Genomic DNA, 17,544 nt, shown 5'->3' on the forward strand with positions numbered 1-17,544 from the left:
ACTGATATATGAAGCCATACATAATAGCAAAAGACAAAATATTAAACACATTAAAGGTTTGCTTTAGTGCCAGTTCAGCAGAAGCACGAACCACTGATTTCTTAGACCACTACAGTAATCAGTTCCTAAAAGGAAACTGACGGCTCTCCTAAAGCAGTGAGGATATATTTGATGCTGCTCTTGTGAACGCAGTGATGTTTCACATAACGTGGCACACGGCATCTCACAAACCACTGGAAGGCTCCCATCTGTCCCGCTTCGCCCCGTTGCAGCGGCGTCGTCCCTACATTTGGTTCATCTCTCAGTGAATCAGGTCATGTTATGTTTGTTTTTTTTCTGCTATATTCTCTCATTTCTACATTTTCGTTTTGCTCTAAACCTGCTACAGGTGAGTGAGCTTGGGTGCTTCCTGGATTCTGCCCTGAGTCGAGGTGTGGTGTGCTGACAGCTCGGTGTAAGTAGGATGTGTGGGTGGCTCACAGGGACCCTGGGGGCCCCCTCCACCCACGAGGTGCTGGTTGGTAGTTGACATCGGCCCCGCGCCGTTGTAGTCTATGGTTTGGTGGTGAGGCGGCGTAGGGCCGAGGTGGTTTAGGCCATACATGGAGGGCCCGGGCTCCACATAGCTGCCGCCCCCAACGTAGACCGGACTGGCCTGCATGTTAGTTGGTGTCCCATAGCCGGCAGCGTTGGTCTGCACTAGGCTGTGGTGGGGGTCACCGTAGTCTGGATCAGCGGCACCGTATTTCTGAGGAGGGCAGCCCTTCATTGGAACATTAGAATAGGCAGTGGACATAGAATAAGACACCCCCTGGTGGAGCTTTCCAAATGAAGGTGGAGAAGGGGTCTCATAGGTAGGGCCCCCTCCTCCTCCTCCCATTGGATGCATTGAGTTCAGGAAGCTGGCAGAGGACTGCATGGTCAGAGGAGGGGAACCTGTGGGGGACGGTCCTCCAGAGCTGGAGCTCAAGCCCTTGGACTTCTGGTCTTTTTTGTACTTCATTCTTCGGTTCTGGAACCAGATCTTAATCTGGCGTTCGGACAGATTCAGCAGGTTGGCCATTTCCACGCGCCGCGGCCGGCAAAGGTACCTGTTGAAGTGGAACTCCTTCTCCAGCTCCACCAGCTGAGCGCTGGTGTACGCCGTACGAGCGCGCTTGGACGACGCCGACAAACCTCCACTCGGACTCTTCTCCCCACTGCTGCCGCTCTCAGCGCCCCCTGTTGCTGCGGAGGGAAAAACACATTAACATCAACCAGCCGGTCTGATGAGAGTCACAAGAATCACATAAAATAAACAGCCAGTTCATTAACGCTCTGAAAATAAAACAGCTATATGCAGTTCAGCAGCCAGGGGAGCGAAAAGGAAGCCGGTTCTATGTAGCATTAAATGTGATAATCAAATAAAAGTTATGAGCGGTAAATGTAAAGATAATAGAATAAATCTAGACTGCATGCCAGAGGAAATTGGAAACATTCAGAGTCTTAATAAAGCAGAGGGGGGTCTGGGCAGGCGGCCTGAATTACGCCTTGATATTAGTTGTCAACACTTCATAACAGTGGCAGTTATTAAAAGATGAAGGCCCCAGTGCTGGCCGAGAACACCTAAATTGCATCTTGGTTAGAGAGACAAACCCCCACAGCAACAACAGCTGCAGCATGAGGAACTGCTTTACTTCAGTGGACTCATCAAAAAATATAAACAATAAAATAATCCAGCATGTCTTTCAGATAACTCCAGTTTGTTGCTTTCTTGTCAGTCTTTTTCTGCCTCAATTTTCTTTCTACTAGAATACACAGATTTGGATTTAAGTCCTTCAGCCTAAAGTCCAGAGGCTAACTGCCTCAGTTTGACTTTAAATTATATTTTAACATAATGGAGAATTTTAGTTTAAATGAATCAGCTTCATTAATCTTCACCGTCGTTTTTTATTAGAGTAAAAACACCAGTCAAACACCAGAAACTTTGCGAGATGGGGGTACCAACCTCGTCATATATTATTGTGCAGGGTGCCTAAGCAGCTGTGGACACTGTGTCCAATAATCTGTGAAGAATATTTTAGCCGACAAAGTTTCTGTTTGTAACTTTAGGACTTTATGGTAACATGTATACTAGTGTTTCTTCAGGTTAAGATCAGTGTTCCTCCTTTCTGGTCCTTAAAATCATTTAGATAAGTTGCTGCTTCTGCATCTGAATGAAATGGCTTAATTACCTCCTCAGCATACAGCCAAGTTCTCCAAAGTGCTGCTAATGAGCTGATCATTGGACTCAGGTGTTTTAAAGCAGAGACACATGGAAAAGGTGCAGCCAACCCAATCTTGAGGACCTGACCTGAGGAACCCTGGTTTATGTTTTAGGGTAAGGGATGGGTTAGCGTTAGCTTTACAGGTTTCAGTTCATGTGTAATTTTCCAAGTTCCTGCTCCAACCCTGTCAAACACCCTGCAGGCCCTGACCGAGTATCAAAATTAGACGAGTTGGGTGTGAAAATGACAGCTAAGTTAGGCTACGTTCACACTGTAGGCCTTGATGCTCAACTCTGGTTTTTTGTGAAATCAGATTGTTTTTGCGTTGCCGTTCACATTGATTATACCAAATATATGCGACCTGTATGTGGTTTCCTGTGTGAACTGCATTCATACAACGCAAGTGTCCCGTATGCGCAGTAGAGGACGCAATGACGTCACGCTATACGTTTACGGAAGTAAACATGGATGGTAGTTCCGGTGCGCATCTAGCGGTCTTTTCCAACCACAAAAACTCAATCTTTTCAATATGGTTAAACATAAATACTGCTCTGCGCATCATCATCTGCCATGGTTGTTGTTTTTCTTGCCGCTTCTGCGTAGCAAGACGCAGAATAGTGACCTATGTCGGGTATTAATGACGTTCAGGTCTAGCCATTCAGACACAGGTCCCATATCGGATTCAGTACCACATAGCCAAGTGGCCTGGGTCGCATTGGAAAAAATCAGATCTGGGTTGTTCAGACTGCCATGAAAAGATCTGATCCAGGTCGCATATGGAAAAAAAATCGTATTTGGGTCACTTCAGGCTGCAGTGTGAACAGAGCCTTAGATGCGTGCTAATACTGACCCGTGGAAAATGGATTCCAGGTGCTGGATGTCACTATCTGATCCATACCACTGGCTCATGTGCAAGCAGATATTCATCAAGATCGCCATAAATATGTTGGTACGGGACTAAAAGGGACTCATTTTTTATGACTTTTCTGAGACAGTTTGATGCTTTTGACATTTTCTCTGTTAAATGGCATGTCTGACATCATCATGGGAAATGCTCTGAGCAGTCCGGCAAAATATGATTAAACCATTTTTATCTGCATTGTAGATGTTTCTCTCTTTAGGTTACGCACTTTATACCATAAGGTTAACAAGAAAGGAAAAATTAAAACTAAAAAAAAATAAATTTATGTTTAAATTCAAAGCCGAAAATGTTAGCTCCCAGAAGTAGCATAGGATCTCAATTCCTTTACAGATTGGGAAAAGATGAGGGATAAAACGAAATGGATTTAAACGCTTTTAATTTTTCAGGAAATACTTAATTTAACCGTTACTATATCAAGGGAGGGAAAATGTAATTTAGATCTATTTTAGACTGTTTGGTTAGAGAAAAAATATATTGAAGTCCAGGAAGTTAAATGTGTACTTTGTAATGATACTACTGATGATATTAATTTATCATTCTGAAACAACACCTGGATTTATATCTGGTTTATGAGTTGATGGTACAGATCAGGTAGTGACATTGGATGCCAGGATGTTGCTAATGAAGGATGCTAATGCTGGATGCCAGGATGTTGCTAATGAAGGATGCTAATGCTGGATGCCAGGATGTTGCTAATGAAGGATGCTAATGCTGCATGCCAGGATTTTGCTAATGCTGGATGCTAAACCACGATGCCAGGATGTTGCAAATGAAGGATGCTAATACTGCATGCCAGGATGTTGGCAATGGAGGATTCCAATGCTGGATGCCAGGATGTTGCTAATGCTGGATGCTAATAATGGATACGTGGACATTGCTAATGAAGGATGCTAATGCTGGAATGCCGGGATGTTGCTAATGCTGGATGCTAATCCTAGATGCCAGGATGTTGCTAATGAAGGATGTTAATGCTGCATGCCAGGATTTTGCTAATGCTGGATGCTAAACCACGATGCCAGGATGTTGCTAATGAAGGATGCTAATGCTGCATGCCAGGATTTTGCTAATGCTGGATGCTAAACCACGATGCCAGGATGTTGCAAATGAAGGATGCTAATACTGCATGCCAGGATGTTGGCAATGGAGGATTCCAATGCTGGATGCCAGGATGTTGCTAATGCTGGATGCTAATAATGGATACGTGGACATTGCTAATGAAGGATGCTAATGCTGGAATGCCGGGATGTTGCTAATGCTGGATGCTAATCCTAGATGCCAGGATGTTGCTAATGCTGGATGCTGATAATGGATGCGTGGACATTGCTAATGAAGGATGCTAATGCTACATGCCAGGAGGTTGCTAATGCTGGATGTTAATCCTAAATGCCAGGATGTTGCTAATGCTGGATGCTTAACCTCGATTCTAGGATGTTGCCAATGCTGGATGCTAATCCTCGATGCCAGGATTTGCTAATGCTGGATGCTAATAATGGATGCGTGGACATTGCTAATGAAGGATGCTAATGCTGGAATGCCGGGATGTTGCTAATGCTGGATGCCAGGATGTTGCTAATGAAGGATGCTAATGATGGATGCCAGGATGTTGCTAATGAAGGATGCTAATGCTAAATGCCAGGAGGTTGCTAATGCTGGATGCTAATACTAGATGCCAGGATGTTGCCAAAGAAGGATGCCAATGCTACATGCCAGGATGTTGCTAATGCTGGATGCCTATCCTAGATGCCAGCATGTTGCTAATGAAGGATGCCAATGCTATGTGCCAGGCTGTTGCTAATGCTGGATGCTAATCCTAGATGCCAGGATGTTTCTAATGAAGGATGGTAATGCTACATTTCAGGATGTTGCTAATGCTGGATGCTAATGCTGGATGCTAATCCTAGATGCCAGGATGTTGCTAATGATGGTAATGCTACATGCCAGGATGTTGCTAAAGCTGGATGCTAATCCTAGATGCCAGGATGTTGCTAATGCTGGATGCCTATCCTAGATGCCAGCATGTTGCTAATGAAGGATGCCAATGCTATGTGCCAGGCTGTTGCTAATGCTGGATGCTAATCCTAGATGCCAGGATGTTTCTAATGAAGGATGGTAATGCTACATGCCAGGATGTTGCTAATGCTAATAATGGATGCTAATCCTAGATGCCAGGATGTTGCTAATGATGGTAATGCTACATGCCAGGATGTTGCTAAAGCTGGATGCTAATCCTAGATGCCAGGATGTTGCTAATGAAGGATGGTAATGCTACATGCCAGGATGTTGCTAATGCTGGATGCTAATGCTGGATGCCAGGATGTTGCTAATAAAGGATGCTAATGCTGGATGCCATGATGTGACTAATGCTGAATGCTAATGCTGCATGCCAGGATGTTGGTTATGCTGGATGCTAATCCTAGATGCCAGGATGTTGCTAATGCTGGATGCTAATGATGGATGCCAGGATGTTACTAATGCTAAATGCTAATACTGGATGCGTGGACATTGCTAATGAAGGATGCTAATGCTGGAATGCCGGGATGTTGCTAATGCTGGATGCCAGGATGTTGCTAATGAAGGATGCTAATGATGGATGCCAGGATGTTGCTAATGAAGGATGCTAATGCTAAATGCCAGGAGGTTGCTAATGCTGGATGCTAATGCTAGATGCCAGGATGTTGCCAAAGAAGGATGCCAATGCTACATGCCAGGATGTTGCTAATGCTGGATGCCTATCCTAGATGCCAGCATGTTGCTAATGAAGGATGCCAATGCTATGTGCCAGGCTTTTGCTAATGCTGGATGCTAATCCTAGATGCCAGGATGTTTCTAATGAAGGATGGTAATGCTACATGCCAGGATGTTGCTACTGCTGGATGCTAATGCTGGATGCTAATCCTAGATGCCAGGATGTTGCTAATGATGGTAATGCTACATGCCAGGATGTTGCTAAAGCTGGATGCTAATCCTAGATGCCAGGATGTTGCTAATGAAGGATGGTAATGCTACATGCCAGGATGTTGCTAATGCTGGATGCTAATGCTGGATGCCAGGATGTTGCTAATAAAGGATGCTAATGCTGGATGCCATGATGTGACTAATGCTGAATGCTAATACTGGATGCCAGGATGTTGCTAATGCTGGATGCTAATCCTAGATGCCAGGATGTTGCAAATGCTGAATGCTAATGCTGGATGCCAGCGACCGAGCGTGAGCAGTCACTCAGTTGCTAGGGTGTGTTACACTTGTGTTATCACCTTTAAGTTTGACAGTGCTACTTTCTTTGATGTGTGGTGATATAAAAGATTAGAAAATCATTTAATTTAGCTCTTTCAGCTATTCTTACTGCTTTAATTTGGGACACCCAAATCCTTGAAAATAACGATGACTTGGAATGTAAGAATAGCTAAATAGCCAAACAACAAATAAAGCTAATTGTAGTTACTTTCTTGTTTATCATTATATTTATGTGGTTTGATGTTTTCGTGTTGTTTTCTTTATAGGAATATTTTCCTTTTCCAAGCTCATCAATTATTAGTTTTTCCATTCGACCAACTATTTAAATGTCTGCATCTCGGTTTTAAAGCCATATCTGATTGTAAAGCTGTACTCATTGTGTTGTTTGGGTACTGTTTAGAGCAAGAAAGTGAAGAAAACAAGCGTGGACTAAGACTTTTTGATCCTGTATGTCTTAAAAATATCTGCATTTATGTAAATGCACTAAATCTTTTATTTTAAAAATTAAACTATAAACTGTTGTGTCTCGTCTGCTAGATGCATGCGTTGCCTAGAAATGTGCAGCCTCGTTCTGCCGCATTAAGGCTACTGCTCACCATTGCAATGGTTTTAGACGGCGGGCTTGAACCTGCCAAGGTTAAAGAACAACAGCTGATTTAATCCAATCAGTCTATTTCCTGTTTATTGAAAATAATTTACCAAGTTCTGGGGCTAAAATTCAATATAGTCGATTGTTTCAGTAGAACCAAAACATTTTTATTTTATTATAATTCTTAAATGGACCAAGTTTTTTCATTGAATGACATAAATGTGAAGCTTTAGTTTAGCTCGTTGGTCATTGTCAGACATAACTTATGTTTGCATAAGTCATTTTAAATTTTCATCTTTGATAAGATCTTCTAAATCAATTGTTTTATGTCATATTTTTATAAACTCTCATTAATATCCCCTGTATAAAAATAAACAATAAAAATAAACAAAAACAAACACAAAACATTTAAGTGTTATTTGCAAAGACCTTTCAAAAAAGATGTTTTTTATTGCATAAACTATTGAACTATTAGATTCCATCAAATGTAAAGTTTTTCATTTTTCTTAGATGACATACATTAAACAACACATGTATGTATATTTTCTAAATTCCCATATTGTTGAATGAACGCCCTCAGAGGTTACTGCTTGTTTTTACATGTTTATATTTAAGGTAGATTTGACATCATGAGTGTTGGAAAGTTGATGGCTACTAAATTTGTATTTCTATTACCTCCAAGATGTTTAGTCTCATAAAACATAAGAAAAAAAAACATAAAAACTGTTTGAATTTCTTTAGAGTTTACAGACATTTCCTGCTGGGATTTACTAAAACTATCCCCGTTTATCTCTATTATTTTGTATAGTTCTACATTTGACCTGTTAGCTTTTTAATGGGGATGTTTAACAAATTGTTTGGTTAAAAGAAGGAAATTTGGTAGAAAAAATAAAGATGATTTAATTTATTTTGAGCATAAATTGGCCGCTGAATTCATCACACTGAAAGAAATTTGGAAGAAACAAGGAAGTTTTTTTTTCACTCAGAAATTGTTTGTACTTTACTCACTAAGAAGAGTTGATTTAAAATACAAACTTAAGTAAAATGACTTTTTTAGAATTTTTGTTTACTGGTTTTCTAGTGAATTCTTGTCCTGTTGCTACCATGACCCTGGACAAGGGATCAAACCCAGAACATTTTGCTGCAAGGAAACAGCGCCACAACCTGCACCAACAAATAAACCATAAGTACTGACAAACAATGTCAGACAAGGTATAAGTTTAAAAGTTTTGCTCCTTATTTATATCCAATAACATTTTATTTACATCTGTTAAGTTAGGAACTTGATTAAATTGTTTTGTTAATACTTTTTGGTAAGATTAATGAATTGCACTTTTATTTTGATTGAATTCTAAGTAGTACATTAAATATAAGGTGTTATTTTAAAGTAAAGGCAATTTGCAGTAAATTTAATATAGAAAATCTGAGGTAATATTTACAAGACCTTTTTTCCCTACAGATAGGACCAACATATTCTCATCATGAGTGCGTATGAAATCGTACGAAAAGTTATGCACATTTCATACATTTTGGACGTTTTTCCTCAAAAAACCACATCAGTGCGCATGCGCTGACAGACAGAAAAAAAAAGCAGATCTGCGGACGGACGTAAAACTGGGAAAAACAGTGCAATCATCACTTATTCATGTCTCTAACTACGTTGCTTGCTGTTTTATATCTTAGGGTTAGGGTTAGGGTCAGGGTTAGGGCTAATTGTAATTTATATTCTATATTCGTGAATGGTGCGTCAGATGCGCATGCGCATACGACGAAAAAAATTTCCAAAACGTACGAAATTACGGTGCATAACTTTTCGTACGATTTCATACGCACTCATAATGAGAATAGGTTGATATGACTCAGCAGGTAAACCAGGACTAGTTTCATGTGATCATTTCTGTCTGAAATTAGGGTTTTAAAAAGGAAGTGACCTGAAGAAACCAAATTCAGCCCAGAAAATCTTCCTATACTGCAGAGATCCAGCCCAGGAGCAAAAGTGTTGATAGGCAGGGCGCAGAAAGAGTGAAGTGGTGAGATAAGAGATGAGAACAGGACAGCAGCCAGAATGATGCTAATGAGTGAGGAAAGTCTGAAGCTAAATGAACTGATGAGTAACGGATATGAAGGAAGAGGTGATGTATGGCAGGAATGAGGGAGATTGTGTTTAATTGCAGGGTGTGAAGAAAGATAAAGACCTAAAAACACACCGTTGCTGGAGTTGTTGCTGGGCGAACAGTTTTTCTGCTTGGTGGTTTGGCGACACTCTTTCATCCAGGGGAAGATCTGCTTGGCCAGCGCCGGGTTGGGCGGCAGTGAAGAGGAGCTGGATGATGTGGAGGAAGATGTGGAGGAGGAGGAATTTGAGGACTTATTAGGGCCTGATTTGGCGACTGTAGAAGACCCAGCACTGCCCCCCGGTTGCTGAGCGGCGGCATTACCATTGCTGGGTTTGGGGGGCAGTGGGGGGGACACCTGGGAGGCAGGGAGGTGCTCGGGTGGCAGACTGGGCCGCATGCAGCTGCCATTCAGCTCCTTGGCCTTTGCTAGCTGCTGCTGCTGGTGGCCACTATTATTACCCAGTGACTGCAGAGAGCAGGCGGAGTGTTGGTACGAATCCACATCCAGATGGGTCTGCGACTGGAAGGGAGCTTGGTGGTGGGACACTGGCACCGGGGCATCATAGCCCCCAAAGCCATTGGCAGCAGCTGCAGCTGCTCCCTGCACCTGGTAGGTGGAGTAGCCACCGAAGAGCGTCGGGGAGTTGTCGTAGTATGTCGTCTTCTGCATTTCTGAGAGAGATGGCAGCGTCTTTTGCTCCGGTCCTTACTGAAAACCACTGCCGGAAGACCATTTGGTACCGGGGGTCACGTGACGGTGTCTCTCCAACGGTCCCCTGCAACCTGACCTGAAAGGTTAGCAAAGACAGAATAAAGAAATGACAGAGTTAAATCCATCTTCCTCCAATGAAAGGCGGCATGACATGAATAGAAACCACTGCTTTTCTCTCCTCATCACCTGACCCTCCCCCACCCCTTTCTGAGCCCAGTTCACAGCCAGCAGATGCTCTAGAGGAGGGGGCACAAGGAGGGCAAACTGCTTCTACGCTCACTCTCTACACACACACACACACACACACACACTGATGTTTAATAAAAAATAAAAAATAAACTCAACGAGATAAATCACATTTTAACTTTTTTTTGTTTGTTTGTTTTTTTCATTAACCTTTTCAACCTTGGTAAACTAAAAAAAGGTGTAATTATGTTATTGTTTTCATATTTCTTTATTCCTTTTTGGTGCTTTCTAAATAATTTATGTCCTTCAAAAACTATGAAGAAAAGAAAAAGAAAAAGGCCTCGATGTGAACCGTTTCTTCGCCGTGTTTTCGCTCCATCCTGCAGACCGAGCAGAGCGCGCGCCGCCAGAACATCCAGCCTATCATGACTGATGAAGGCAGCCTGGTTCTGTCAACCCCCGCCGGCTCAGCCCAGCCTGCTTTGGCCTCCATGGATGATTTACCGGATTTTGTCCGCGCGACTCTGTCACCACTCAGCGTCACGAGCCGTGATTCTATCTGCGCGAGCGATTATTGCTGCTCGATAACAGGCGAGGGTTTGTCCCCCAAACGGGTTAACAGAAATCTGTAGGGCGAATAAACATTTATGATTTTTTATTTTTTATTTTAATAATTTCCCTTAATTTTGTTGGTTCGACAGTAACGGTAAGGAACAATTAGAAATCCCTTTCTATTGGTGTTATGGTTAAATATACATAAAAACAGAAATGTTTTTTATTTTTAGAGGGTAGATAGATAGATAGATAGATAGATAGATAGATAGATAGATAGATAGATAGATAGATAGATAGATAGATAGATAGATAGATAGATAGATAGATAGATAGATAGATAGATAGATAGATAGATAGATAGATAGATAGATAGATGGATAGATAGATCTATGCGCTCATGGCCGAAAAGGCCGCGGCGTCCAGAAGTTGCCTGTCAGGCGCGATAGAGCAGCTGGTATTCATTACTTCCCCAGAGATGAAACGTCTTGATGGGTTGAAGCAAAAAGGCTCAGCTCAGTCCATCACTTTTATTTATTAGAAGGATTTGATGTTGTTTTAAAAAAAAAAAAACATATATTTATGGTGCTGCTTGATGATAAAGAACTACTATCGTCAAAAATATAATATAATGACTATCTATCTATCTATCTATCTATCTATCTATATATATATATATATATATATATATATATATATATATATATATATATATATATATATATATATATATATATCTATATATATATATATATATATATATATATATATATATATATATATATATATATATATATACAGCTCATATCAAGGCCCTTTTTCTTTTTAAAATCGGATTATTTAATTCAAATTCAATAAAATGTCGTCCAAGAAGTTGAATATATAGTTAGTAATAATAGGCTACTTTTGATGAGTTGATGATTATAATACTCATAAACAGCATCCTAAGAGTCTATATATGACATTCGTCATGATAAAATAATAATAACATCAACAATATCATTACTATTTATATATTAAACTTCTTGGAGCCCATGTATTTGTCTCTGTCCAAATAATATATTATAGCGTGAAATTTTAAATCTAGTTTCACGTCCTCATAATTTGCCAATCAGTGAAATATGACCAATAAAGCATCCTAGAAGCGCGTTTTGTAAACATATCCGTTATTTTAGGATGCTTCCTAATCCCGCTAGAAAAACAAAACACGCTTTTAACTTTTCCTCATGTCTGCTCCATCATTGTTTTTTTCCCCTTCTTTTCCAGTTCTCAGAACGTCACACATGTCAGCTATTTATCTTTCAAACAGACAAGCTGGAATCCTAATTATTTACTCTGAGGAATAGTCCCTAGGAGAGAGAGAGAGAGGGGGGGAGGCAGAGAAAGGCCGTGGCTAACAGTGTGGGAGGAATATGTTATTAAATCATAACGCTGTTTCGCCATTAGACGCGACACGTAATGCCTGTGCCCTTGGCATGTAGGACTACAGCTTAATACAATCACCAACTTTAGCAGACGTCTCCCTGAATAATCGACCTACAGGCTCCCAAACAACAACAGCAGAGAGGGAGGTAGAAGTCGGCCTTGGTGTCCAGTGTCTGTGTTTTATCCCGGGATATAAAATTACAAATGGCGCCGGCCATGGAGAGCCACGCAGAGTGGGAGACAGAAAAAGAATCCATTAACTTGGACAGTCCACGAGGCTTTTTCTTTACCCCATTAACACAAAAACACAGACGGAAGGAAGAGCAGCAACAACACCAACAAGCTGGCCTCACCAGAGCCGCTGTGGTTCATGATTCAGGCTCAAATCACGCAGAAATGATCAGAGATGCTGCAGATATGAAAACATCCAAATACACAACAATGACCTGCTCACATTATGAAGATGAAAATAATAATTATTATTATAGTGCTGAGGAGAAAGCATGGAGGGATAACAGAAATGGTCGGCGGTTGTTTGCATAAATAAATGAGTTAGCAGCACAGGCGAAGGAAAAAAAGGCAGGAGAGAGGAGGACAGAGATGGACGAGCCAGAGAAAAGGGGACTGCTGGTAGGTCCTGCAGCTAAAAGCATTGTGAACTCTTCTTGAACCGAGATTCAAGTCATATGGGCCATAAATCACTGAGCCAGCCACCCGCCGCTCACAAAGCCAACAGCCGGGAAACGCAGCCTATATTCCACCGCTACATTCCCAGTTTGGCCTCACTTCATGCATGATGGACTGCCACTCATGTCTCTTACCTTCCTTAGCACCGGCAGTCCCGGTCCAGTCCGGATCGGACCCAGCAGCGCCGCATCATGCGTCCTCACAACATCTGATCACAACCGATAAGGAAATAATCGAACGAACTAACCCTCCGTTAGCTTCATGCCTGGCTCCTCTCCTCCGACTAGCGCAGCCTCCACAGCACAACAGCCCCTCCTGGAGCGGCGGCGGCGGCACAGCGCGCCGAGCGGACCGGACACCCTGCGCGCCTTGGCAGGTGGGAGCGCCGACGGGTTCCGAGGTGTCAGATAAAGGCGCGCGTTCCCCCCACGGGGCGACGCATGCAGGCTGTATCCGGGCTAGCTGGCCCACAAGCTGAACAGGCTTACCGGGAGCCTGCTGCTGCCTGCTCGCACCCCCCACCACCACCACCCCGCCCCTCTCCACTGCCACCCTCCGCCCCGGCACCAGCGCTGCCTTCACCGCTTGGAGCTGATAACAATGGCCTCCAAATCCTCTCCCCCTCTCAGCCGCTGCCGCTCAGAACAAGCAGCCCTCCAACCAAGCAGGCAACCAGAAGCAGATCGTTACCCCATCGCATGTTGGGTCTTCTTCTTTAGATTTTACTCCACATGTTTATCTCCTGGAGTCTCTCCTCCGTGGGCGTCTATACGGCAGGCTGGGCTTCGGCTGATAGCAGCGTCCAAACAGAGCTGTTTGCTTTTTTTTTTTTTTTTTTTTTTTTTTTTGTAGTGGGTCTAAAAACACGCGTGGCCAGAAATCGCTCACATAAAAGCAGCGACATAAACTTTACTCAAAACCGCACGATTCTCATTTATGGGACAGTTCATCGTTGGCTCCACAATCGCACTTTTCCCACTCGGGTTACTTCTCCGGTGTCAACATCACGTCTGATGACGTCACGCCATTGACACGCGTTTACAGCATCTGCAGAGCTGCACAGAAATCAGAGCTCTGAGCTTCCCGTAGAGCGTCTTCTCCCACCTGGGAATCAGAAAGCTTCCTGTGGCTCACCGCCCACTGTAGCAATGAACATAACACGATTTTAGATATTTCACTGCAGAATTGGGTCTTTTATTTTTATTTTTATCTTGATTTTTTATTTTATTTTAGTTAACGATAGAAAACAAATCATAATTCTAACTTTCTTACTCAGAGTTCTGAATTTCAACTTTTATTTTCATCACTGAAACTTTCATTTTCGTATTTTTTTCCAGTGGCCCTAAACCTCTTCTGTATATTAAAAATAAAGCAATAGTTTATTAATAACCAATAGTAAACGTACAGATTGAACTAATTTTACTTCAGTAAATGTAAACAACATTATAAAAAACGTTGTTAATCTGCAGGGTATATATTGAGTTTTCTCTGTGGCACAATTCTGTTGATAAAAAGAACATTAGAACACTGACTTGCTCTAGTTTTGTCCTGAAATAAAATGGATAATATAGATTGTGCGTCTGCAGCTGAAATAGCTTTAGAATTCAGATTAAACCTGAAACATAATCAACATAAAGGAGGTATGGATGGGAGTGTCCTGCATCTCAGGCATCATCTCCAATGTTTGCAGCAACCTGTCTTCATCCAGCTCATTATCAGAGTTTTTATATAACTGGGAGATTCTCTTTTTGATTTATCCGGTTTGCTTTTGTTGCTGCTGTTAAGTCGACATGCATAGAAGTAAGGAGCAAGTTTGGAGAAAGAAAAGAGTAGAAAGCACAACTAGTCCTCAGGAAAATAAATACTCAAGTTACACTGCAAAAAACGTTCTGAAAATGAGTAATAAAGTCTTAAAATATGTTTATTCACCCTAAATTTGATTAGGAAAATAAGATGACCTGCCAATGGAATGAGAATATTTACCCTTAAAATAAGGTAATCATATTAATATACACTTGAAATAAGAAACTGCAATTTTTTTTCTTATTTGAAATGTAAATTGTCCTACTCTTTTGGCAAAGTGTGTAGCTTACCTGCTTAAGTCAAGAGAAAATGCACTTATTTTAAGAAAAACTCACTTACTGAATTGTAACTGATTTGCAATTTTAGTACATACAGGTGCTGGTCATAAAATTAGAATATCATGAAAAAGTAGATTGATTTCAGTAATTCCATTTAAAAAGTGAAACTTGTATATTATATTCATACATTACATACAAACTCATATATTTCAGATGTTTATTTTGTTTAATTTTGATGATTACAAATGACAACAAATGAAAATCTCAAATTCATCATATCAGAAAATTAGAATATTACTGACGACCAATAAAAACAAAGGATTTATAGAAATGTTGGCCAACTGAAAAGTATGAACATGAAAAGTATGAGCATGTACAGCACTCAGTATTTAGTTGGGCCTCCTTTGGCCTGTATTACTGCAGCAATGCGGCGTGGCATGGAGTCGATCAGTCTGTGGCACTGCTCAGGTGTTATGATAGCCCAGGTTGCTCTAATAGTGGCTTTTAGCTCTTCTGAATTGTTGGGTCTGGTGTATTGCATCTTCTTCTTCACAATACCCCATAGATTTTCTATGGGGTTAAGGTCAGGAGAGTTTGCTGGCCAATTAAGAACAGGGATACCATGGTCCTTCAACCAGGTACTGGTAGCTTTGGCACTGTGTGCAGGTGCCAAGTCCTGTTGGAAAATGAAATCTGCATCTCCAAAAAGTTGGTCAGCTGCAGGAAGCATGAAGTGCTCTAAAACTTCCTGGTATGTGGCTGCGTTGACCCTGGACCTCAGAAAACACAATGGACCAACACCAGCAGATGACATGGCACCCCAAACCATCACTGACTGTGGAAACTTTACACTGGACTTCAAGCAACGTGGATGAAGTGCCTCTCTTCTTTTCCTCCAGACTCTGGGACCTTGATTTCCAAAGGAAATGCAAAATTTACTTTCATCAGAGAACATGACTTTGGACCACTCACCAGCAGTCCAGTCCTGTTTCTCTTTAGCCCAGGCAAGACGCTTCTGACGCTGTCTGTGGTTCAAGAGTGGCTTGACACAAGGAATGCGACAGCAGAAACCCATGTCTTTCATACGTCTGTGTGTGGTGGTTCTTGAAGCACTCACTCCAGCTGCAGTCCACTCTTTGTGAATCTCCCCCACATTTTTGAAGGGGTTTTGTTTCACAATCCTCTCCAGGGTGCGGTTATCTCTCTTGCTTGTACACTTTTTTCGACCACATCTTTTCCTTCCCTTCGCCTCTCTATTAATGTGCTTGGACACTGAGCTCTGTGAACAGCCAGCCTGTTTAGCGATGACCTTTTGTGTCTTGCCCTCCTTGTGCAAGGTGTCGATGGTCGTCTTTTGGACAACTGTCAAGTCAGCAGTCTTCCCCATGATTGTGTAGCCTATAGAACTAGACTGAAAGACCATTTAAAGGCTTTTGCAGGTGGTTTGAGTTAATTAGCTGATTAGAGTGTGGCACCAGGGGCCATCAATTTCGAACCTTTTCACAATATTCTAATTTTCTGATATGATGAATTTGAGATTTTCATTTGTTGTCATTTGTAATCATCAAAATTAAGCAAAATAAACATCTGAAATATATGAGTTTGTATGTAATGTATGAATATAATATACAAGTTTCACTTTTTAAATGGAATTACTGAAATCAATCTACTTTTTCATGATATTCTAATTTTATGACCAGCACCTGTATACTGAAAAGGCTACTAAAGTACAGTATTCACAGCTTTAAATACAATAATAATGACAATAAAACTGACAAAATGTCTTTATAAATATTTATAAAGCACTATTTCACATTAAGTCATTGATCTAGTTCATAGAAGTCCATGAAAAGCTGAAATCATTCAAATGAAAAGAAATTCCTCACTTGCACCAAATGAGGACGGTGTAAGCTAAGAGGGGTTTAAGAAAATGTGTTTCTGCAGAGGCGAGACGCGTTTAAAGCCGAAGGAAAAGAAAGGAAATAATAAAGATCTGCGCGATGGTTCCCAGCAGCAGCGCCATCTCTCTCCATCAACCAGCCTCCTCTCTATTTTTATTATTCAGGACGCTACCGCTGTCGTTTATGGCAACGTATAAGATTTATGAGTCGCCTCGCGCCCAGCAGCGTGTGCGCGTGTTTGCTTGTGTGTAAAACGGACCAAGTTTAAAACAGATAGCAGCGGCTGCAGGCTGCTTCAATGAGGGAGAGGATGAGCTCGGTGTGGGAGCCTGGAATGTGTCCGTCTGCAGATTTTCTTTAAAAGCAGCTTTGACTTGAAGGACCTGCTCCATTTGGCCCATAGAGAAAAAAAGCAGGTCATTCATTTAGAAACTCCTTAATCAGCCTTTTTCTTTCTTTTTTGTTTGGGTATCTGACTTCCACATGAGGAGAATTAACCCCCTCGGATTACTACACGTAGGCTTTGCATTGACTTGTAAAACCACGTCAGACCTCGCAAAGGATGGTTGTGATTTGATTAGATTTTTTTCTTTCGATGGCAGAAATATGTCACCGGTTTGTGTTTGGAACGGAGCTTCCGCTGCCTTCTGGAAAGGAACTTTTTCTTCTTTTTTTATCCGACTTGGATTCCAGACATGTGGGTCAGAGGGAATGACTCTGAGGAATTTACTCTCATTGTTTCTCCTTGAAATGATATAAGATTTTGCCGCTCAGACGGGTTTTATGTGGACACTAAATGCGCATTACATCGCGCATCTAGTGTCTGGCTTTTATACTAATTTGGTTACATTAGAAACACTTAAAGAAAAACAAAAATGGAGCCCAGCAGACA

At 41.6% G+C, this 17,544-nt stretch overlaps 1 protein-coding gene across 15 annotated transcripts in view; it reads right to left on the minus strand.

The window, feature by feature from the left end:
* Positions 1-288: 288 nt before the first annotated feature.
* Positions 289-17,544, minus strand: part of hoxb3a (homeobox B3a) — a 79,905-nt gene continuing 62,649 nt past the window's right edge. For 11 of the 15 annotated variants that reach the window (XM_038297105.1, XM_038297106.1, XM_038297104.1 and 8 more), the window contains 2 exons: positions 9,199-9,896; positions 289-1,227 (listed from right to left, as the gene is read on the minus strand). In XM_038297105.1, the coding sequence (XP_038153033.1) occupies positions 383-1,227; positions 9,199-9,778 (1,425 nt within the window). In that variant the 5' untranslated portion in view covers positions 9,779-9,896 and the 3' untranslated portion in view covers positions 289-382. Of the gene's footprint in view, positions 1,228-9,198; positions 9,897-12,804; positions 13,228-13,360; positions 13,796-17,544 lie in introns of those variants that run through there. The other 4 variants (XM_038297112.1, XM_038297113.1, XM_038297109.1 and 1 more) reach the window with 4 other exon arrangements.

The sequence above is a fragment of the Cyprinodon tularosa genome, unplaced genomic scaffold (genome assembly GCF_016077235.1).
Source record: "Cyprinodon tularosa strain WSP-4 unplaced genomic scaffold, ASM1607723v1 ctg382, whole genome shotgun sequence".
Taxonomy (NCBI): domain Eukaryota; kingdom Metazoa; phylum Chordata; class Actinopteri; order Cyprinodontiformes; family Cyprinodontidae; genus Cyprinodon; species Cyprinodon tularosa.